Source organism: Canis lupus, chromosome 23 (genome assembly GCF_011100685.1).
Source record: "Canis lupus familiaris isolate Mischka breed German Shepherd chromosome 23, alternate assembly UU_Cfam_GSD_1.0, whole genome shotgun sequence".
Lineage (NCBI taxonomy): Eukaryota > Metazoa > Chordata > Mammalia > Carnivora > Canidae > Canis > Canis lupus.
This window is the reverse complement of record NC_049244.1, coordinates 14,183,667-14,206,744: the sequence shown is the minus strand read 5'-3', so window position 1 is coordinate 14,206,744 and position 23,078 is coordinate 14,183,667. Positions and strand designations below refer to the sequence as shown.

The 23,078-nt window shown below is 42.8% G+C and overlaps 1 protein-coding gene across 2 annotated transcripts in view; it reads left to right on the top strand.

Moving 5' to 3' along the window:
• The window catches only part of TGFBR2 (transforming growth factor beta receptor 2), an 89,959-nt gene that overhangs the window by 27,408 nt on the left and 39,473 nt on the right, over positions 1–23,078 (top strand). Inside the window, exons 1-3 of one of the 2 annotated variants that reach the window (XM_038570627.1) lie at positions 4,031–4,121; positions 8,556–8,724; positions 13,534–13,724. In XM_038570627.1, the coding sequence (XP_038426555.1) occupies positions 4,046–4,121; positions 8,556–8,724; positions 13,534–13,724 (436 nt within the window). In that variant the 5' untranslated portion in view covers positions 4,031–4,045. Of the gene's footprint in view, positions 1–4,030; positions 4,122–8,555; positions 8,725–13,533; positions 13,725–23,078 lie in introns of those variants that run through there. The other variant, XM_038570626.1, reaches the window with a different exon arrangement.

Genomic DNA, 23,078 nt, shown 5'->3' with positions numbered 1-23,078 from the left:
GAGAGTTAAGTTAATCACATTTACTTGCAATAATCTCTGGAGCCTTTTGCTTGTTGCCTCAGTATACCATCCAAGCTGTATCAACTCAGGAAGAATTATTTTCTCAGTTACTATTACTTTACATAAAGTATCAACTTTAAAACATTTCCCAGGGGAAGAACAGTTACAGTGTTGACAGTTTGTGAAATAGTACCAAATTGTACTCCTTCACTTGGTATAGTATCCATTTGCATCAGTGTGGCTTAATTTTTTCAACTGGTTTCCTCTTTTTCTCAGCCCCAGCCCTTGCATGCTCCTGGTATTGGCTAATCTCAAAGTCTCCATAGTTAGGATTTGCCAGATAAAACACACTGTGAAAATCAGCTTTCTCAATGATAAACTAAAATTGCCACGTATGGATGGTGCTATTTGTGGCCAACTGCTCACCCCTGCCCAGCTTTTTGAGGGCTGTTTTTCTACTAGATCCCTATTAAAGATGAAGGAAGATGATTGAGAGAGCTAAAAGTTTTTCAGCTCTTTGAATATGGCAAAAATGCAAGGGTTCTGAAATACTGCCTTTGGCAATAATATAGATATTTCCATCTGCAAGAGTCATTTTAAGTGTTTGGGTTTTGTCACCTGATATGTGACCTGATTCTGGGACATATATCCAAAAAAAAAGAAAGCAGATTCAGCAAGTGCTGGGAGAACTCAAGCTGCACATCATCCTCAGCGATCCAAGAAATTCAGGGCTAAGCAAGAAAACAGAGTGTGCATATTGGGAGCTATTTGGAGCGATAGGAGCTGGGGAGTGTTCAATTGAGAAGTTTGCAATTGAAACTCCAGCTCAGTTATTTTATGTTTGTCACTAGAAAATGCCAATTACTTTTTCCATTCAGCTACAGCTTGTTTTATTCTATATATGGCTTTACAATTTTTCCTTGTAAATCAAATTTTAAAAATCCTCTTTTAAAGACACAGTCAAGTTTTCAACTTAAAGTACCCTATTGGATTAATCCCCTTGAAGCATTCCTTTATCCCTTAATTCACTTGTTGGGTGAATACAAATCTCTCTGTTTGTTTATGCAGTTTTCCTTAAAGCAACCCATAGTGAGCAATTCAACTCATTTTACCAAAAAGGCCTAAAAAGTAAAACAAGAAAAAAAGTAAAAGGAAAGAAAAGAAACCCAAACCTTCAAAGCCAAATTCCTCAGTTGAATTAGTCAAAGAGGGAGGGAACATACACATTCACATACACACACACACATATCCCTCCTCTCTAATTCATTCACAGTTACCTATACTATTTTTTTTTAAAGATTTTATATATTCACTCATAAGAGACACACAGAGAAAGGTAGAGACATAGGCAGAGGGAGAAGCAGGCTTCCTGCAAGGTAGCCTGTTGCAGAACTCCGTCCCAGGACCCTGGACCGTGATCTGAGCCAAAAGCAGATGCGCAACCACTGAGCCACCCGAGTGCCCCAACAGTTACCGGGGTTTTAGTGAAGTTTTATTAGGATGGTTGACAACTGTCCAGATCCATTAGTTTACTTGCCAGCCCCTGACTTTTAAGTCTTTATACCAGGCCTTGAGTTTATTCAGTTCATGTCTAGCATAGAATGTTTCTATTATGAGAGTAGGTGGACAAAGTCTGAGATTCTGTTTTTGATCCTGTGCTTCTGCTGGGCCTTTTTCTCTACCTCCTCAACTCTCCTTGCCTTTTCTAAATCTCATTTAGGTCTGGCCAGTTGTATGAACAGCGTACACACCAGAACATCCATGTGCCTCTCTGTCTTCCCATCTGTAAAATGCAGGATGCGTATTTGTTGAACGATTCTCTGTCTTCAGAGATCTCGTCTCTAGATTGTCTGCATCCCTCATTTTGCTCACCCTTTCCTGGTTTGAGCTATGTTCTCAGCCCAGGGTGTCTTTTTGTTCTCCTACTTCTCAAAACCACCCATTCTTCAAAGACAGACTCTAGCAGCTCTTTCTCCTTTTCTGGCGTCCTGCTTAAATTTAAAGGCAAGTAGGTTGCATTTGATAATTCTGCTTCTGCCTCTATTTCTCTCCTATCCATACCGTGGTCTCCAAGGTAACTACATGGTGGTTTCTCTCCTACTGATCCTAGTGCTCCAGAGACCAAGTAGGACCATCACTTGAAGGAAAGCCCACCTCCCCTGCTCTCAAGATATTTATAATTACTTAGAGAGTGAGGGTTCAAGCACTTTTGAAACTAAAAACAGAAGGTATTGCATTGTGTTAGACTTTCCAGGTATGCTGTAGAGAAGAAAAAATATTCCTTGACTTAAAATATCTTTGACTTAATCACAAGGTGTTTTTTGCTTATTTATAGTAATGGGCCAAAGTATTTTATTCACTTGGAAATGTCTTTTTTTCATGAAGGATCATGAAGGGACTCCTCTGAGGCTGCTTGACTTGCTGCTTTGTTCTAGAGAGGAGGATGTGTGTGACGGACCAATACACTTGTCCCACCTGGTCTCGGGGGCCATGGGGTGTTTGTTGCCAGCATCACAGACCATGGCGGCTGCCTGCCAGATGGTTGCCTCAGTGTCTGACTCTGAAATGCCAACTGCAATTAAAAACCTTCTTTCAGAGAACAAGTCTTTCAATTCTGGGCCCATATGGTGATCAGAGCCTCTGGGCCTGTGATCGTTTAAGAGGCCAGACTCAAGAGAAAAGCAGATGGAAAGAACTGTAAGATGAGACATGCCTGTAAAAAAGGTGAGGAATAGTATTTAATTTTGCTGGATCCGGCATGAGTGGAGAAAGGGAAATAGTGGCCAGTCAAAAACCCAGTTCACCCTTGCCTTCCCATTCAACATACAAACCAGCAGCATGGGCCTAACCTGAGAACGGTCTCAGCTCCTACCTGTAATGCTCAGTGTGATGAGGGCTTGGTCAGGTTACGGGGCCCAGTTCTTCCATCACGCATTGACCTGGGTGTTGCTGTGAAGGTACTTTGCAGATGTGATTAACAACTACAGTCCCTAGACTTTAAATAAAGGAGATTAGCCCCGGCAATGTGACTGAGCCTCTTTCATACATTAGAAGGCCTTGGGAGCAGAAAAGTTTTCCCAGAGAAGAAATTCTGTTTCAACACTGCCACTTTCATTCCTGCCTGAATTTCCAGCCTGCTGGCCTGCCCTATAAATTTCAGACTTGCTCGCCCCTGAGCCAATACACTACCCCACACCTGTGGGTTAAACGTATTCCCAAAAGCTTTGTGTCCCTCTTAACATCTGAGAAGCACTGCTCAGAAGCATACTAAGTTCTGTTTGCCAGTTGCCATGGATTATTCTTTGAGGTGCTGCAGGTAGTTGTATTAATTTTCATGGTCTTGCTCTGAAATATATAGCACTTAGCAAGACAGTCACAAGCATTTGTAGAATAAATTAATTCTTAAGTGTCCTACCCCCCAAACACACCACTAAACAATAGTAGATAGATGCATGAATTTAAAGACACATGAATAGTGTTTAAGATTATTTGTGGAGTCTTGAGATTTTACCTAATTGTTTAGTTAATAGTTGATACCATTCCCAAGATATGGACTAAGAATTTAATTTTTTTTTTTTTTTTTTTTTTTTTTTTTTTTTTTTTTTTTTTATTTATGATAGTCACATAGAGAGAGAGAGGGAGGCAGAGACACAGGCAGAGGGAGAAGCAGGCTCCATGCACCGGGAGCCTGACGTGGGATTCGATCCCGGGTCTCCAGGATCGCGCCCTGGGCCAAAGGCAGGCGCCAAACCGCTGCGCCACCCAGGGATCCCTGGACTAAGAATTTATATCCAAAATTCCCTATATTTATCTGGAGGAAATCTAAGATAACCTTATTAGGCTGCTTATCTCTGATCTTCAAAGATAACAGTACTTTTCCAGATAGACACAGCTAAGCATTTACTTAATTCATATTCTCAAGACTTGTAACTTGTGTCTCCAGGCAATGAGTTTGGGGAAAATATGCCCCAAAATGAGGAAGGCAGCATGACCCAGACTGAAGGTCTTGATATTACTCATGGGTTTGTTTGAAGAGAAGTGAAATATGATGTGCCATGTGACCCCATCATATGCTGAAAGAAGCTGCCCATGCTCACTTCCTTTAGTGAATGACTTTCTAGGTGAGAAATACTCTTAGTGGAACCTCTTTCGGGGGGACATTATGAATAACAAATTTGCCTGTTATGGGTTGAAAATTCCCTGAGGATGGTCAGCTGCATGCAGAGGGCCTATAGACACTAAAATACACTGCCTTCACATGAGAACATATTAACTAAGGACACAGGAGAGTAATTTAACCTGAATTGGAAGTAATTTTGAAGTTGGTTAGGGTTTATTTTGGGGTTTATCAGATGTGTTTTGTTGTGCTGTTTAGGGTACTATCTTTGTCCCTGGCTATTGACATATATACATTTATTCTCCATTACTTAGGCTTCATGAACATTATTGAACATAAAATGGTTGATACTTGCAATCGCAATTGTAACTTCTTTTCCCTATGATTGGAATGTACAGATGTAATTGTGTCTACAGTGAATAAGCCGTTGCCTCCTTTCCTGCCCCCAGGAGCCCTCCACCCCACTCCGATGAATGGTGTACTATTTAGGGTGCTATTAGTGACCCTTGAGGACACTGGGCCAGTCCTTGGATTCTTCAGGAGGGGTTTATGGGTCTTCAGGATACCTGTTAGTCAGCCCTCTGCAATGATGAGCAAAACTGTGTGTATGTCTCACCCTTCTCCCCAGACTGACTTTACTAAAGTTTTTAATCAAAATTCGGTGACCTCCAACAAAGCTTAAGGGTAGCTTTACCCTTTATAATTCACCCTATCCCATCAACACGTAATTCACAAGGCTTAAAGCAGAGACTGACAGTTATTGACTGGCTGGGGTTGTCAAGGTGGGAGCCTCCTGAGGTCAGTTAGTAGGGAGTGGCTGGCTGAGGAATGGGGAGAAGACGTTATGCATTATAGTGAATATGCCCCTAGTAAAGGCTTTCAAATTTAAAACAAAACAAAACAAAACAAAAAAAGCTGATCACACTAAAAAGTCTGTTCACCAGGATCCCTGGGTGGCGCAGCGGTTTGGCGCCTGCCTTTGGCCCAGGGCGTGATCCTGGAGACCCGGGATCGAATCCCACATCGGGCTCCCGGTGCATGGAGCCTGCTTCTCCCTCTGCCTGTGTTTCTGCCTCTCTCTCTCTCTCTGTGTGTGACTATCATAAATAAATAAAAATTAAAAAAAAAAAATCTGTTCACCTTAGCAGCAGTCGACTTTTACAATAATAAATAGAAAAATGAGGCCTCCTCACTGGGTACTTATGACATGATATGTGATCACTTACGTACTTTAAGTGGCACACAGTAGGTACTTCATGTATGAGTTCCCATTGTACGCCATCCCCTCCCCCATAGGCCTGTGTCTCTGAGAACAGAGTGAAATTGGCTGTTTGCATTTTTCCCAGAGTTCATTGCAAAGGTCTTCCCTTCCTGGGTCTTACAGTAGGCAGTGTGCATCATACACCTGTATGTCTCCAGGGGCCCCGTTTGCAGACTGCGGTCTGAGTAACACCTCCAGAGCTATGAAGCTTGGTGACCCTTCTCTATTCTCTTTCTTTCTTTCTTTCTTTCTCTTTCTTTCTTTCTTTCTTTCTTTCTTTCTTTCTTTCTTTCTTTCTTTCTTTCTTTCTTTCTTTCTTTCTTTCTTCTTTCTTTCTTTCATGGCCCTCTTTTGTGTTTTGTGTTTTCACTGTTGATTGTGTTTTGTAGGCATCAGATCTAAACCACTTATACTTGTCAACACTTCTGTGGCCGCCTCTGTGGCTTCTAACAGCAGACTCACTGTTTGCACTTCTCTCCTTTCACTCCTGCCTCCTCTAGCTTTTCTCACACTTCTTAGCTTGTGTTAGAAAATCATTGGCCAGCCCAGCAAAGGACTCCTTTCCATGTGAGGTGTAAAAGAATTCATCACATAGCTTTAAGAACCTGTTTTTCACAAGAAAACTCCTTCCAGATTATTGAAGGACTGCTCCTTCACTGTCACAGAAGTTGTGTGTGAATGTGTGCATGTGTGTGTGTACGTGTGGTGGTGTGGTGCCTTTTTGTTTTGTGCCAGTCGTGTTGTTTTCAGTTCATTCTAGGTCAATGTTCTCTGCCTAGGGTGCACATTGGAATATCTAGGCAGCTTCAAAAAATCCTGATGTTCAGGCCACCTTCTAGAATAATTAAATCAGCAAATCTGGAAGTGGGACTCAGGACTTATTATTTTTGAAATTTCCTAGGTGATTGATTCTAACATGCCCTCAAAGTTGATAACTACTAACTAGTACAAGCTGAAATTCTAAAATGAAAAAAGGCTGAATTCCATTTCATGGAGGTTAGATTTTATATTTAAAAACAACAAAGCTTCCTAACCAGCAAAGACATGTTTGTTCGTGTAAAATATACCCTATACCAAAAACACAAAATCTCATAAGCAAAATATGACCCAGGCTTTTGTTGTTTCACCCATTCTTATAGGGAAACCTAGAGGGTTAAATTAGTTGTTTCACAGAAAGATGCAAATCTAACTGTTGTAGGAAAATATATATATTTATTGTCGTCTTAATACCAAGTTGAACACAAAGTTCAGAAAGCATTTTGGCCTGTATTTTTAGCTTAGCATAGGGCCCTTGGTCTGGGAGACAAATTTCAAAATAGTTTGTTGCCTAAAAATATACTTCCTGAAATGAACTTGAGGCCTGAGAGGGATGAATGAGGTTTTTTTTTTCCTTCTATATTTAATGTTACCACAAGAAAGCAAATCTTAAATTTATATATGTTTGTATTTTTAGACACCTAGGAAACAGGTGCTATGCTCAAGTGACAAAAAGGGTTTCGTGGCAAAGTGTGGATGACAGAAATCTAAAATTCACAGGACAGAGAGATACCATGGGAGGACATTGAAGTTGTTTGCCTGGCATTAGGCAGGAGCATGCTTGACAGAGGAAGGAGATGAGGAGGCTTGCCTCAGGCCATTCCAACAGAGATCCCTGGGAGAAGCACACCTCCCAGCTTCCTAGTGGCCAGTGCTACAGGTGGTCTAGGCACATAACATTTCTTAGCCTAGCTTGGAAGTGTCTCTAAGTCATGTTTGTTGACCAAATGCCTCATAGCCTTGTCCTACTTCACTTGACTCTCCAAACTCATCCCTTTAACTTCCATTTTTGCCAATAGATAGATCTCTTGGATGAAAAAGATGGGGGCGGCAGTGTTACACCTTTTTTAATGGCCTTTCAACATGTAGCATGGGTTTTTCTCAAAACGGTCTATCTTTAACGTGTTATGGATGACTATGAATGAATATCGCATTTATAATTGCAACCCTCCCCGTCTGAAGAATTTCTGTATCCTTTTCTACTTGGTTTATTTTTTTTTAAAGATTTTATTTATTCATTCATGAGAGACACAGACTGAGAGAGAGAGGCAGAGACACAGGCAGAGGGAGAAGCAGGCTCCACGCAGGGAGCCCGATGTGGGGCTTGATCCTGGGACCCCAGGATCACGCCCTGGGTCAAAGGCAGGCACTAAACCGCTGAGCCACCCAGGGATCCCTCTACTTGGTTTAAAGAGCCAAATGTGAACTTGTTATATTCATCCCTTTGTGTATTCACTATTCAGTCACTCATTCAACAGATACTTTTGGATATCTTCTATGTAGCAGGTCCTCCTCTTCACACTGGAGACCCAGTATGTAAACAAGGCAGACAAAAGCTTGTGGAGCTTGCATTTTAGTGAATCGATGATAAACAAGTAAGTGAGTGAGGTAGTTGTGCAGGACATAAAACAGACTCTTGAGGTGGAACTTAGCTTGTCCTCACCTGCAGGACTCCAGTGCTTTGAGCCTCACCAATGTTTGGGATTCTGTCTCAGAGACAGTGTTGATTAATCACCTGATTTCCCTCAAGGCGATGGGGAGAAATTAGAACTAGTCTCTTGCAAGGAAGGCCCTTAGTGCTCTTCCTATGCAGGTCAAGAGAACGAGGGCAGTCTCCTACCTCACCTCCACTGTCTCCTCTGAGTAGGCCAACACCCCTTTGCACCAGCTCTGGTCCATTGTGATCTGTTTCTGCCCATCTGAATGGTGACGCATGTCAGGATCCCTTATCCTCCATGCTTCTCTCTAGTTTGGGTTACCCTACCCTCATCTGTTTCCTTGTCTGTCTACTCAACTAAATGATAATTTCCTTTAGGTAGTATTGTCTGTGCTCCTAGCACCCATAACTATGCAGTGGACCAATCAGATTTATGTTTCTTGATTGAATGATTGTGTTTGGAGCTAGAGTGCCTTATGGTAATCACTAACAAAAGCAAGAAGTTACTCGAACCTCCCCTTCTATCCCAGCCACAGCACCCTACAATGACTTTCATTACAAAGTGCATATGTGAAGGAAATTCTAATTGGATGTGAAGGCATTATTTTGGTTCATTTGAAATTGCATAACATCATCAGGAATTCATTGGCAGGCTGCCTAGCAGTGAGATACTCATTTAACATGTCTTTCTTTTCTCTCCCCAGTTAATAATGACATGATGGTCACTGACAGCAATGGTGTCATCAAATTTCCACAATTGTGTAAATTTTGTGATGTGAGATCTTCCACCTGTGACAACCAGAAATCTTGCATGAGCAACTGCAGCATTACATCCATCTGTGAGAAGCCACATGAAGTCTGTCTGGCTGTCTGGTAAGGTGGCCTTTAAAAATCTTCCTTTCCCCCATTTTGTGAGTGATGCACACCGTGGTGCATAGAGTTGAGGGTGTCTCCATGCCTCACATGTGCCTTTCCTTCAGGCCATTTGTCTTTCAAATATTAAATGGAATTTCCAGAGATATTCTGTACATTCTCAGATACGTACACATCTGTGTGTGTGTGTGTGTGTGTGTGTGTGTATGCCTGTGACAGTATGTAAGATGACCTTTAATATTCACAATAAAATCCAGGGCCCCTTCCTTGTATGAAGGAGAGACATTTGCCACTCGTCATTTTAACTGTCACCCCCTTGGTACCCCAGAGTGACACCAGGAGCTTTGTTCTTCTGAGGCCATTTCAGTCTTGTTCTGTGGAAGGAGAGATGATGAAAGGAGGGCTATTGGAAGAGGAAAGGCTTTATCAAAAAAAAAAAGGGAAGCTTTTTGGAGCACCAGAAAAACAACTCATTCTTTAGTCAGAAACCCTGGCCATGTCACTCACAGCACCACGGGCTACATACTACATCTGCCTCTTGGATCGGCACTGTGCATTTCTCTTAGATCACATTTCCGCCATAGTTGGTCTCTCTCCCCCCCTCCTCTTTCATTCCCCCCATCTTAATACACACATACACACACATACACAATTCTCACAAATCCTTCGATTCCTTCATAGTTATGGATTGGGAGTATGAGCAAGAGATAAAAGGAGAATAGAGATTAAAAGAGCCCTCATTTTATAAAAAGGTAAAAATTCATTAGTGAAATATAACATTTGCAGGGCACCTGGGTGACTCAGTGGTTGAGTGTCTGCCTTCAGCTCAGGATGTGATCCCAGGGTCCTGGGATCGAGTCCCACATCCGGATCCCCAAGGGAAGCCTGCTTCTCCTTCTACCTATATTTCTGCCTCTTTCTCTTGTCTCTAATGAACAAATAAATAAAATATTTTTTAAAAAAGAAAAAGAAATAAAACATTTTCAGACTTATCCTGATGTTTTTAATTTATTAGCCAAGTTTTTCTTAAGTAACCTAGGCATCTCCCTGCCAGTTGATAAATGAGGATATAAACCCAAATATCTTCCCACCCCCTCGTTTGGGGAACAAGTCTTCTGACCACATACAGTTAGCCTTGATGGTAGATCTGAACAGCTTGCAAATTTCTGTACATGCTGAGGATGAACTAGTTTCTTAAGAACTAAAGGAATGTTAAGAGCAAAGAGCTGTCGTGACAGCTTGCTGTACCTGCCAACTTCATTCAGGTCCGGTTTTGAACAATGCTTTTGCAAAAAGGATTTTGACAAAGATCATGTTGAGACACAAAGGGGCCAGCATGACTGCAGGCTTAGGAAGTTTGCCACGTGAGGAATGCCTGATGAAATCAGACACAGCAAGTCCAGTAGAGAGAAGACATGAATTCTGTTGAGAGATGTGCTGGGTGGGTTCTCAAGTAGAAAATATAATAAACTTGTTCTGGGTAATTCTGAAGGGCAAAAAGAGGATCCATAAAATTTATAAGAGGGCAGGCTTCGGTATAAGTTTAAACATTTTCACAATCGTGGTTTCTTAACAGCAAAACAGGCTTCCTCCTCTGAGGAGTCAAAGTTCAGGAGAGGCTGAGGGACCACCCATCAAGTCTAGTGCAGGAAAGATTGAGATACCAGATTGGGTGGCTTCAGTGGTTCCTTCTTTGCTTCTGTTCTCTGCTGATCATCCTTACTTACATATGCACTGTGGCAAGACAGCTTACTTCTACTACTCCAGACAGGCTCATCTAATAAAGACATTTTTTTATTGACCCATGGTACAAGACCCAGTGACTGAATGGGAATCAAGTCTCTCTGGGATTCCAACAACTAGAATTGAGGCATTACTTCTTGCTGTCTCAGAAAATACGACCATGTAGAGGAGAGGAAACCTTCCTGTCTCCTCACTGTTCCCGCCATCAAGAGTTAATACAGTGAATATTGTTTTTACCTGTCTAAGCAAAGACAAATACTCCTTGGGGAGTGGAGCTGTCCTTCAGGACAGCTCTGACCCACCATCCGAGCTTCACAGCTTCCAAGGGATCAGAGTCAGTTGCTAAGATCTGCGTTGTGGTTCAATCCCCACTGTGTGCAGTGCTGCTTCCCTTACAGGTTCCTCTCCAAAAACTCTCTGCACAAAAATCTCACAGCCTTAAGGTCTGTTTCTAGGGAACCCAAACTAACAGCCAGATGTGGAAACTGAAAGGCTCTATCCTGGTAGTATGTTGCAGTGCCTCGATTCATCTTGGTGTTTCTTTCATTCATTCATGGATTCGCTTGTTCATTTAACTGAAGTCAGTTGTGCACCCATATACCATGTCAAATGTGTAAGTTCTTTCCAAGATAAAAATCCCCTGGAACTGAAATTGGTTTTATTTTCGTGGTTCTTTTGTGAGTGGATCATGAAAAACCTCTTCAGTGGCTCAGAGCTAATGTTTCAGGACAAGGAAGTCTGTATTTATTTCATTGTATTTTCCCTTCCTATGCTCAGCTGTATCCAAAGATATTTTGCAAAGTTGACTTTGCGTGCCCAGGAGCACTGTTAGAGGAATGAGTAGAGAAAGCAGTTAAGGACTTTCCCCAGGCTCAAGTAGTCTAATTGAATTTCCTCTCTGTGATTTTAATTCTCTAAGCAGCAAGGGAGTGGAAGGCAAGATTCTCTTGAAGAACTGCCCAGTGGTTATAGAGCAACTTTCCTTCAGGACTCCCAGTACCTTCCTCATTCCATTCCTTGGCTCTAGACGCTTCCTAAGGAAGAAACACTATTCTTTTACCTGGGGGTATGGAAGACTGAGCATGCCTTCATTTTGTTACCCAAACCAGGAAACAACCCTCATTGGGCATGCACATGCGCACATACACATACATCTACTCCACGGTGGGGACAGGAAGGAAGGTACTATAGTTTCATGGCTGTCATTTTTGCCAAGACTTCCCAGTAGCTTTGGGGTGAAGGATAAATGGATTTTTAAAAAAGATTTTATTTATTTATTCATGAGAGACAGAGAGAGAGGCAGAGACATAGGCAGAGGGATCCTAGGACCCTGGGATCATGACCTGAGCCAAAGGCAGATGCTCATCCACTGAGCCACCTGGGTGCCCCAGGATAAGAGGATTTTTAAATGTACACAGTTCGCTGTGTGATCATGCCAAGTTAAGTTTCACATAGTTCCCTGCTAGCTACCCTAGAAAAAGGAATCCGATCATGGCCCTTCCTTTACCAGTAGGGACCTACTTAGCAAGGGCTTGCTCCTTTTGTGCCTGCTGGAGTGTTAGTTCCAGAACCAGAACCCTTGAGCTCCTTCACCAAGGCCACATATGCCTCTGCAGGAGCCACCTCTGGGTTGCATGGATGTCAGACACGTTGGCTCCCATTCCTAGTTAGACTCTTCCAGCTGCATCTTATCCCCTTGTTCACATATTGTGTTGCACTCTCAGAGGTGGTACCGTCCAGTTCCTCTTTCCCTGTGGAGATGGCCCCACCTGTTCTTCAGGAAAAGGCTGTACTTCAGCTGCTTCTTGCCTCGGCCTGGCTTCTATTGTCCTTGCTGTGAGCAGTGAGCTTGTAGAGGGGAGGCTGGTGTGTGTGAGCAGGCATGTGGGCATGTATAGGCACTCACCTGCACACACTCACAGTCCTTTCCAGGGAAGATTATATCTGCAAAACTGACAGTCATTTGGGCCTGATTGGTGCCCTCCCCTAGACTCCCCCTCTAGATATAGACACTACCATTCAAGACAACAGGTACATTGCATCTGAAAAGGTCAGGGATTGGAGGAAAGAGGTCAGACCAACCTCTGTGTTGGATGCGTTGGATGGAGTCATCCAAGATGGCAAGTTAATGAGAGAAGCAGATTGGAGGAGGCAGAGAATAATGTACTTTTCCAAGGATACTGGAGTTTTATTTTGGTTTTGCAATTATACTAGTGGGCATTAGTCATGTTGTTTTTAAATGTAATGTACTCAGAGAGCCAACTGAGCACTCTCTAGGGCCTCAGCAAAATGCCACATGAGAGATTCTCTGAGCCCTTAGCTGAGTTAGGCTTCAGCTACGTGATGTGAAGGGCTAGTAAACGTAGAAGCAGTTCGTTCATGACGGCATAAAATATTTTACTGAACTGCAAATGAAGAACACCTTGCAGTTCTTTCCCATGTGTTTTCATTTTTTCCCTCTTCCGTTCCTTTCTGTGAGTCAAAGAAACTTCCAGTGCTTCATCGAGGAAGTGTGTTCTGTTCTGTCCACACAGCCAGCTGCTGATACGGAATACGCCCTCACACAGAGCATGCTGGGGCCCAGCAAACAGACCCGGGGAACTGCAGCTACTTTCCCGGAATGCTCCTTGAGAACAATTCAGCTAGATGTGACCCCCATTTTGTCAGATAAACTGGGGAGGCAGCATGAGCTTGGCAGTGCTTTCAGGACAGAAGGTTTAACTCCGAGGACCTTGCGGTCTTCAGTTGACCATGCTTTCCTTTCTACTGATTTCCTTAGGACTTAACATGCAGTAAAGTGCTCTAGTCAGACAGCCCCCAAGAAAGGTCTTCATGTTTCCGATCCTAGATGGGTTTTGAGAATACGCAATAGAAAAACTGAAATGAGTAGAAAAGCACAGGAGGCTGGAGGCTGGAGGCCAGCGTGTTACCGTTGGAGAACAGGAATCAGCTGCCACTGTTTGAACGACTTTGTGCAGGAAGTACAGTCCAGATTGGTCTTCTGTCCACGCCTTATTCATTCATTCTATCTCTTTTCTCCCCCTGCCATGAACCTCTGCACCCTAGGAGAAAGAATGATGAGAACATAACACTAGAGACTCTCTGCCATGACCCCAAGGATACCTACCATGGAATTGTTCTCGAAGATGCTGCCTCTTCGAAGTGCATTATGAAAGAAAAGAAGGTGCTGGGGGAGACTTTCTTTATGTGTTCCTGTAGCTCCGACGAGTGCAACGACTACATCATCTTCTCTGAAGGTGAGTTTTCTTCCTTTGAGAGTCTGGAGCCCAGCTTCTCTGTGTTCATGTTTTGTGTCCCTCGTCCATGGTCTCTGGTCTTCAACTCCGTCTTCTGGGCTCGGAGACGGAGCTTATACTCTGTGGTTTAGGAACCTAGTCACCGGGCAGGACAAGATGCTTAAGGAGTGTGGGGTTGGTCCTGGCCCATAGCCCCTCTTCCTTATAGAGCCCACATTATTGCTCACCTTCAACCTACAGCAGTGGTTCTTCACCCCTGGAGCAGTAGTAGCAGAATCACCTGAGAAATTGCCAGCAACGTAGAATCTGGGGGCCCCACACCAGACTATGGAAGCAGAAACTCTGGGTGTGAGTGCCACAGTCTGTGTTTGAGCAAGCCCTCCAGGTGATTCTGATGCTGCTCAAATGTGAAAACTACTTGTCTGGAGATTGGGGGGGAAGCTGTTGGATACTGGGGGGAGACTTACCTTGAATTAACTCAAGTGGTGTTGTGTACATGTTCTTAGGATTTGGCTGAAGGATACTTTCTGAGAGAAGAACTGAAATGCAGAGGGCACGTAGGGGATACCCAGGGAGGCAGGGTTTACCCAGGGAGGCAGGGAAAGGCAAGGTTAGATTCGATCCTCCATCTTTGAAGTTCAGGATTCGCTCAGCTTAAAAGGAGAGCACACACAGCTCCTTCGATTTAAGACACTATTCAGTGATTTTAGCTACAAAATAGCGTATGCTCCTTGTCCAAAATTGAAACAGTCCAACAGTATATAAGAATTTTTAAATGGAGGTACATGAACCTCATCCCATCTCCTGACCTGACAGATAATTAGCATGGATAGTCTGTTGGATGCATACTTGCCTCTATCATTCATTTATATTATCCTTCCTCACCTCCTCTCTTTCCCTATTTCTTCCCTCTCCTCTTCCTTCTGACTCTTCCTCAATCCACGTATCTGTCCATCCACTCATCTATCCATCCATCCATCCATTTTTCCCTCCATCCATCCATCTCATACATTCATCCACTTTTCAATGCAAATAGTTGAGCATACAATAAATATTATTTGACAATATTTTTTCACCCAACCACTTTTGCTTCTCCTTTTAAACAAAACAATATATATGGATATACTATATGCCTTTTAACTATTTTCTAGAAATTCCATAATATGGATTATCTTCTCTGATTGATTCAGCTATTCCCCTGTTGGTAGATTATTTAGGTGTCTCTGCTTTTCCACTTCACGCTACATTGAATATCTTTGTAAAAATGTCTTGTACATTTGTGCTAATATTTCTGTAAGATAGATTTCTAGAAATGAAATTTTGGGTCAGAAGTTAAACACATTTTGGGATCCCTGGGTGGCGCAGCGGTTTAGCGCCTGCCTTTGGCCCAGGGCATGATCCTGGAGACCCGGGATCGAATCCCACGTCGGGCTCCTGGTGCATGGAGCCTGCTTCTCCCTCTGCCTGTGTCTCGGCCTCTCTCTCTCTCACTGTGTGCCTATCATAAATAAATAAAAATTAAAAAAAAAGAAGTTAAACACGTTTTAAATCTGGATAACCACTATTAAATTGTTCTCCCCACAAAGATATCTAGGTATGTGGATATCCATGTCTCTTTATCACTGGAGATATAAGCCTTTTAATTTTGCCAGTCTGATAATGAAAATAATATTCTCGGTTTTAGGAATGTAAATTCAGAGTGGGGAAAGACTATTTTAGCCCCAAATAGGTCTGATTCAATAAAAAAAGTATTCAATAAAAAAGTTCTAAAGTATTAGAACACAAGTTCTAGGTTTACACACTATCCCTGCTACTATGTATATCCCAACTATGAAAACGATGTCTCATGCTTTGTGTGTGGTACTCGATAGCACTGCTCACCCACCTTTTTCTCTCTCTGTGTCCTTCACCTATTGCCATTTCCCTGCTTTTTTGTCCAACCCCTTACCGATGCCAACTATTCAGTGTACAAAGTAAGACATAGTCATCTTGTCGGCACCACACTTTCTAAAATCACTTCTCCCTCCTATCTTGTCATCCTGTAAATACTCCTTTTCTTTCATTTCTCTTATGTATTTGAGTTAGGAGGGAAGATGTAACTGTATTAAATCACACTAAAACATGGTAACACTGGATATCCTGGCATAGCATCCTCTTTCCCCAAGTAGTTCACCTTTTCAAAGAACTCCCAGCTTAAGCCAAAGGAATTAATCTCTAATAGCAGAATATCCAAACAGTTTATTACCATTCATAAAACCTTTCTGTCCTTTTGTGTACTGGGTTATCTACAATGTAAGAGTTTATTTTGCCCAAAAGGGACAAAAGTTAATAAATGCCCTACAAGTTGGAGATAATAGATATTAGTAAGGATATTAGTATAAGCTCTTAAGATATTCATGACTTCAGTTTTCAGTTTATTTCAATTCAGGTGATAATCACGGGCCCATGTCTATATTTTCCCTCTTCCTCATTATCAGACTATTTCTTTCCTTATGATGCGAGATAATCAGCATAAAGGCATTTCTCCTTGTACAGCTCAGGAAATCCAGCAGAGCTGATGACTTGGTTGCTTGGGTGACTTCAGAGTCTCCTAAAATGCTCCAAGGAATGCTTGCTTTTTAGACATTTCCCATTTCTGCAGTGGGATAGTTCCTCTACCTAAAATACCACATAATTAGCAATATTTAAGGACCCACTTCCACTCTTATTGCCACCATCTCTCCCTTACACTGAGGAATGAAATCTCTTGAAGCAATCTTTATTTCTCCACTCCAAGTCAAATAAAATGTTAAACACAAACACTCTAAAGTGTTTTATGCTCTATTTTTATTATATAGTGCTCTATTCTCATTGCCAGATTTCTGATCTGCAAACACAGTGAATAATAATTATTTACATCTTCCATTTTTCTTAAACATTCAAGGGAAGGGGGCCCTGGGTGGCTCAGTTAGTTGAGCATGACTCTTGATTTCAGCTCAGGTCATGGTCTCAGGGTCCTGGGGTCGAGCCCTGAATAGAGCTCTGTGCTCAGAAGTGGGGAGTCTACTTGAGATTCTCTCTCTCTCTTTCTTCCTCCTCTGCCCCTGCCTCCTACAATCTCAATCTCTCTCTATAATAATAAATAATCTTAAAAAAAAAACTTAAGGGAAAAAGATGAGCCACAAGATTTTCTTTTTAAATGCAATCTTTATTTTCAGTGCTCTTATTCATGATAGCTGACATTCGAGAGAATGGATCCTGTCTCTCTCTGAAAGACCCTTGGCCAAAAGGTGCTATGTAGAATTCTGAGAAGTCAGGGAATGCCCCATGGACTCACCCAGACCTCAAATTCCAGTGAGAATCCTTATTGATGGGCTTGTGACAGCTGTTAGTCAGAGGAGATCTGTCAGGCTTCTAGACTGAGCATAGAATGTGGGAGGAGGGGAATCTGGAGTAAGCAGCTGCTCTATTGACTTGCAGATACCCACTTTGCAAAGACAGTGTGGGTGTGCGGTTATTCAGCTCCCACTGAACCTTTAAGAATCCAACACAACCACTCCGTTTTATTCATTCCATAAACAGTTTCCCAGGGCAGCAAAGATCCTTAATTTGCAGGGCCCTGAGCACGGGGGTGATTTTTGCTGTTTTAGGAAAGAGAGAAACTGTGTAGTGTGATTGGTCAAGAGTGAGAGCCTGAGATGGGTTTCCTGGCATTGAAGGCCTATTCCGCTGCTTGCTAGCTTTGCCACCTTGGGCCAGTTCCCTGATATCTCTATGTTGCAGTCCTCTTGTGTGTGAGATGGGAATGAAAGGGCGGGGTGGGGGTGTGGTGGCATTGGCAGAGTTGAATAGATGGGTGCACGCAGAGCATTTACATCTGTGCCCAGTACGGTGGGAGGAGTCACTCTTGGCTGCTAATATTATTTAGGGCTTTGTACAGGATTTGGGACTTTTGCTTGAGATGAGGAGTAGGACCGTGTAGCGTCTGGGTCCTAGGTCTGCACCAGCACTGAGGTTGTAGAGTTGTGGGTTGACCATGGCATGCCAGCAGAGTGTTCAGACCCCTCCGGGTATCACACAGAGGGCGTGTTTTGTCTCATCCTCCACACGCCTTCATGGAGGCAAGGGGAACATGTTGAGTCTAGGATTTCTAATCAAAGCGAACCACATCCCTGACATGGCCGGATGATATTACAAATTAGGCACCTTGTTCCTGTTTTGACTCAGAATCACAGCAGGAGGCAGCTAAATAAAAGTCACAAGTACCTCTCAGATCAGTGACCAGGGCAGTCACACTGTCCTTGCTGAAGGACTCCACTCCCGATTCTTGTTCTCAGCAGAAGGCTCGCTTTGGGCCATGTGCCTTCTCATTGAGCGGCTGTGCCACCATTGACCTCCTCGTGCTGAGAGTGGGACCTCTGGCCTGGCATGGCTGGGGCGGGGGTGGTGGCCAAAGGAGGTGGGTGATGCTGGGAGAGCCCAGCACAGTAGCCAATACAGAGTCTGGATTACTCTTTCCTTGCTGGGGAAGGGGAACACTGTGCCAAGGAGAACAACTCTTCCAAATGGTGAGAACCTTTCATACACAAAGTCTTAGTGCACCAGCAGGGGCAGCCTTACCAGGGAGCTTGTCAGATGTACACAGCCTCCTGGACCTCTTGCACCAGCATCTGCTCTATAACAATGTCCTTGGTGATTTATTTGCACACCGAAGTGAAAAGCACTGGTGTGAACTCACCCAGCTGAACATGTACCAGAGCTGGGCCTTGTGAAGTTCATGCTTGGTAACTTGCGGAGCTAATCAGCCCAAGAGAAATACATTTGGCCTTAAACCTGGTCATTTGGGAATGAGCTAAAGTCATTGTATTCAGTCCATTCATGTATCATGTAGCAGAACTCCCCAGTGAATTGTGGGTGTCTTTCAACAGTGATAGTAAAGGTCATTTTTTTTTTTTTTTATAAATACTCCACAAAGTTGGTGCTAACAGCTGCATGTAGATATCAAACACCTTTTAGGTAACATTTCTTTGGTTTCCATGATAGTGTTTATGTTCATCTGTCTGGGGGATTGTCCCCTGATACATCTCAAAGCAAGATGTTTGGGAACACTTTTCGGATGTGGTTCTGAATTGGGTCTACTGAGGAGGGGATTTTGGTAGCCCTGGGGAGCTCTGGCCAAGTAATATAGTAACGTTAAGAAGAATTCGCCTAAATCGGTTTGTTCCTCAATTGTCTGTTACGATCATTTGCTAGAGTTGGATATGTGGAAAACAAGAAGGTGACTTATAGGAGCTTCCAGCTCCCAGATGACTGGATCCCTTTCCCTCTGACTTGTGAACTTCTCATTCTGGAAATTGAGAGACACTATGGCTCTGCAAGAAAGGGAATTAGCATTAAACTCAAGTCCTGAATTTTAAAAAGTCTAGTTTCAAGGCCAGAGACCCAGCCCCTTCCTTAACTGAAGAGCTAGCAAGCTGATGCCTTGTTTAGCACCCACGCTGTGGAAATTCATAGAATAATTAGAACATTAGCAGCAATGATCACCGTGCTTGGTTGGAATGGTCACCTGTGCTAACCACTCTCAGGTATGCTGTCTTGTTTCCTAGAGATACATATATATTTGAAAATTCACTTATTTATTTTAGGGGGGTAAAGGGCAGAGGAAGAGAGAGAGAGAGAGGAAATCCCAAGCAGATTCCCCACCTAGTGCGGAGCACCACACAGGGCTTGATCCTGTGACCCTGAGATATGACCTGAACTGAAATCAAGATTTGCATGCTCAACCAACTGAGCCACCAAGGCACCCCTAGTGCTTTTTTTCTGACATGTTCAGCATTGTTTCCAGCTCTACTAATGTATAATAGGCAAATAGAATTGTAAGATGTTAAATGTTTACACATTCATTATGAAATTATGAAGGGATTCCTTTCATCCAGTTAATAACCGCCATCACCTCACATATTTATGCGTGTGTGTGAGACATTAGATTCTACTCTGTTAACAAATTTCAATGATACGAGACAGCATTACCAACTATATTCACCATGTTTTACATTAGATCTTCTGATCGTATTCACCTTCTAGCTGAAAGGCTCTACTTTTTTATCAACCTCTATTTCTCTTTCTCTCCAGCCTGTGAAGGCTTTCTACTTTCTATGAGTTTGACTTTTTTTTTTTTTAAGAGTCCACATAAAAGTGATACCATGCAGTAAGTATCTTTCTCTGTCTAGCTTATTTTATTCAGTTAATGCCCTTGGAGGTCCATCCATGTTGTTGTGAATTGCCTTCTTCCCAGGGCTGAATATTACTCCATCGTGTTTGTGTGTGTATATAGTCTACATCTTTATCCAGTCACCAAATAATGGGCACTTAGGTTGTTTCTGTTTCTCGACCATTGCAGGTAATGCTGCAGTGAATATGGGAGTGCAGATATATATTTAAGATCCTGTTTTCATTTCCTTTGGTCATTTAATCTGAAGTGGGATTGCTGGATCATACGGTATTTCTACTTTTAATTTTTTGAGGAACCACCATATTGTTTAGTGGCTGTGCCAATGTACATTCCCACCAACAGTGCAAACAAGTTTCCTTCTCTCCACTTCCTGACATTTGTTATCTCCTGCCTCTTTCGGGGTCATGATCTTTTACACTGAAGTGACTCCTTTGAAATAAGCTCATCTGAACTTTTCATTTTACTTATTACAAAGAAGTGTGTCTCCAGAGAGTGGCATGAATTTCCCAAGATCTCACAGTTGGTTCTTCACCTTTTGTCCACAGAGAATCAGAGAATCTTGTCTCTTCCTCAGGGAATTCCCTCACTCTTCCACAGTCAGGTCGGGCGTGTAGGGGTGTATGCTTTTTTGTCAGGTGTTCAGCCATGGCAGTTTGCACCCCTCACATAAGAGGCTGCCTCTTCTGTGGATACAGGACCAGTCACTGAACTGCAGTACAGACTCACTATTCAACAAATCCTTGGCAAGACGTACCATCTCAGGCTTACACTGTTCGTGAATTTGTGAGAAATGATGTTTATTTATTTATTTATTTATTTATTTATTTTAGAAATGATGTTTATAATGTAACGGATGGGCAGCAGGATGCTCACCTTTTGAGAAGCTCATGGTTCCCTCCTTCCCCCAGCAAGATGATGAGTGCAGATGCCCACTACGCCACTTATAAACTCTCCCTGAGTGAACTAATTCACCTCTACTTTCCCCTCTGAAAAATAGGGATAGAAATAACGCTTCTTTGGACAGGATTCTTGTGAAGATAAATGACTTCGTTCACGTAGGGAACGTAGAGTTGTACCTGGCAGAGACAAGTCTTCAATAAAACTTGGGCTGTTTAAAAAAAAAAAAAAAAAAAAAAAAAAAAAAAACTTGGGCTGTTTGGTGACTACTGCTCCCCTAGATTCAGATATCTCATCGTTGGATGTAGCCAGATGAGCAAGGAGCTTTGAGAAGGGAAATCAGGACTATATGTTTACTGTAAGGAATACTGCTGGGGAAACTGTTGCATTGCATTGTTCTGTTCAGGAAGAAGCCAGGAGAAATTTCTCTCAGCTGCCCCCCTTAGAAAGAGTGTTTCCCTCATGGGGTCCTGTTTGTTTCTGATCTTAAGGACACTTTGAAGCATATAGAGTAGAGGTCAGCAAACTCCTTTGCTAAAGGACCACTTAGTAAATAGTTTCTAGCTTTGTGGGCCCTCGAGTCTCTCTGTTCCAGCTACGCCGCTCTGCTGTGGAAGCTGCCAGAGACAGCATATAAACAATTGGATGCAGCTGTGTTCCAATAACACTTCATTTACAAAAACAGACCTCAGCTCCTGACGTAGATTGTGGGTTTTTTTTTTTTTTTTTTTTTTTTTTTTGGTATATCCCCGTTCAATACCAACTAAGTTGGGCTTCTAGCAAGTATGTGTCTACTGATAACACCCCTGCTTGCCTGTGTTCCGCATTTGTCTTCCCATTGTCTTCATTCCATCACCCTACTTTTACTTTTCTTATCTTCCTTCCCTACTCTACCTGAGCTTTTTTTGTTAAACAGGATGGAACTATCAGTGAATACATCAATTATATGCAGTCAATTTAGACACGAGGACTCTAGAAACCACTTCTGACTCAAAGTTCAACCGATGTGGTTAAACAGAGAAGCAGACCATCCGATGTCGCCTGCCACCCAATGTGTGTTCACTGCTGATGTGGCAGCTACATGCAGACTTTTGCAGTTAGCATGCCCTTGAACTTGAGAGGCTGAGAGAAGAGAGACAGGGGCTCCCAGTAGCAACAGGGTTTCATTCCTTCCTCTCTCATTGTAGAATTTCTTTTACATGAAAACAGCCTCTTTGGTTTGCAGGCCTAACTCTGGCAGGAAGACAAATGATTTTTTTACAGTATCAGACACGCGGTTTCCTGTCTATGTTTAACTTGCCAGCAGAACATCTCAGCCAGCTGGTTCCCCTTAGACCTATTGTGACCTTAATAACATGGCCTCACGCCATCCAGTAAACCCACTCTGTGTATTGATCACATGCCTCATGCACTTTATTGACTCGTATTGGTTCGTGAGTCAGAGAAGACCTGGGAGTGCCACCCCCTTCATCTTAAATTCCATTTTGTCTGTTCTGACCCAGCATCATGGAGCTGGCTTCTTGGAGGAAACTCTTAGTTCTTGCATGGAAGAAATGAGAAGACTAAATGGTGCTTTGGCAGCTCTGGGACTTCTGGGTGTGCTGCCTTTGAACTGTGCAGTCGCTACTCAAAATAGCTGGCTTGCCAGCTGTGCGTTTTTGTTTTAGGAGAAACAAACCAGATTTACTTTCCGGTCTAAATGCAGAAGAAAAAAGTAAGTGTGGAAATATAGTTGTGAAGAGTTGTTAGAAGAGGAAGAAAATTATGGATGAAAGACACTAGTTTCATTCCTGGGAAGAGAAATCAGTTATTTGAGGTGATGACTCAGTGCTGAAGGAGCCTTTGGTTGTGAATGAGCTAGGTTAGAAAGCATCCTCTGAATCTGTGGATATGGCCCATGTCTCGCCAAGAAAATAATAAAGATCGTACATGCCAGAGGGCATTGTGACTCAGTCAAGTGAAGCTTAGAACATATTTGTAGCTTCTCTAGGCAAAGCAACTCGTTTCTGTAGATTCCCCCCAACCCCCAAACCCCCACCCCCAGCAGCAGAGTAAACAAAGATGCTCTGAGGCTACATGTGGTTGCCAGTTGTGACTATTTCTGCCCTGGAACCTCATTTTGATATGAATCATGGCAGAATGGAATCCAGTAAGGACACAATCTGTCTCAAATCCCAGCCACTGGGTGTGGGTGACCAGTTAAACAGTTGGTGGTGGTACATCTGCAGTCTCTCATCACCCCGGGA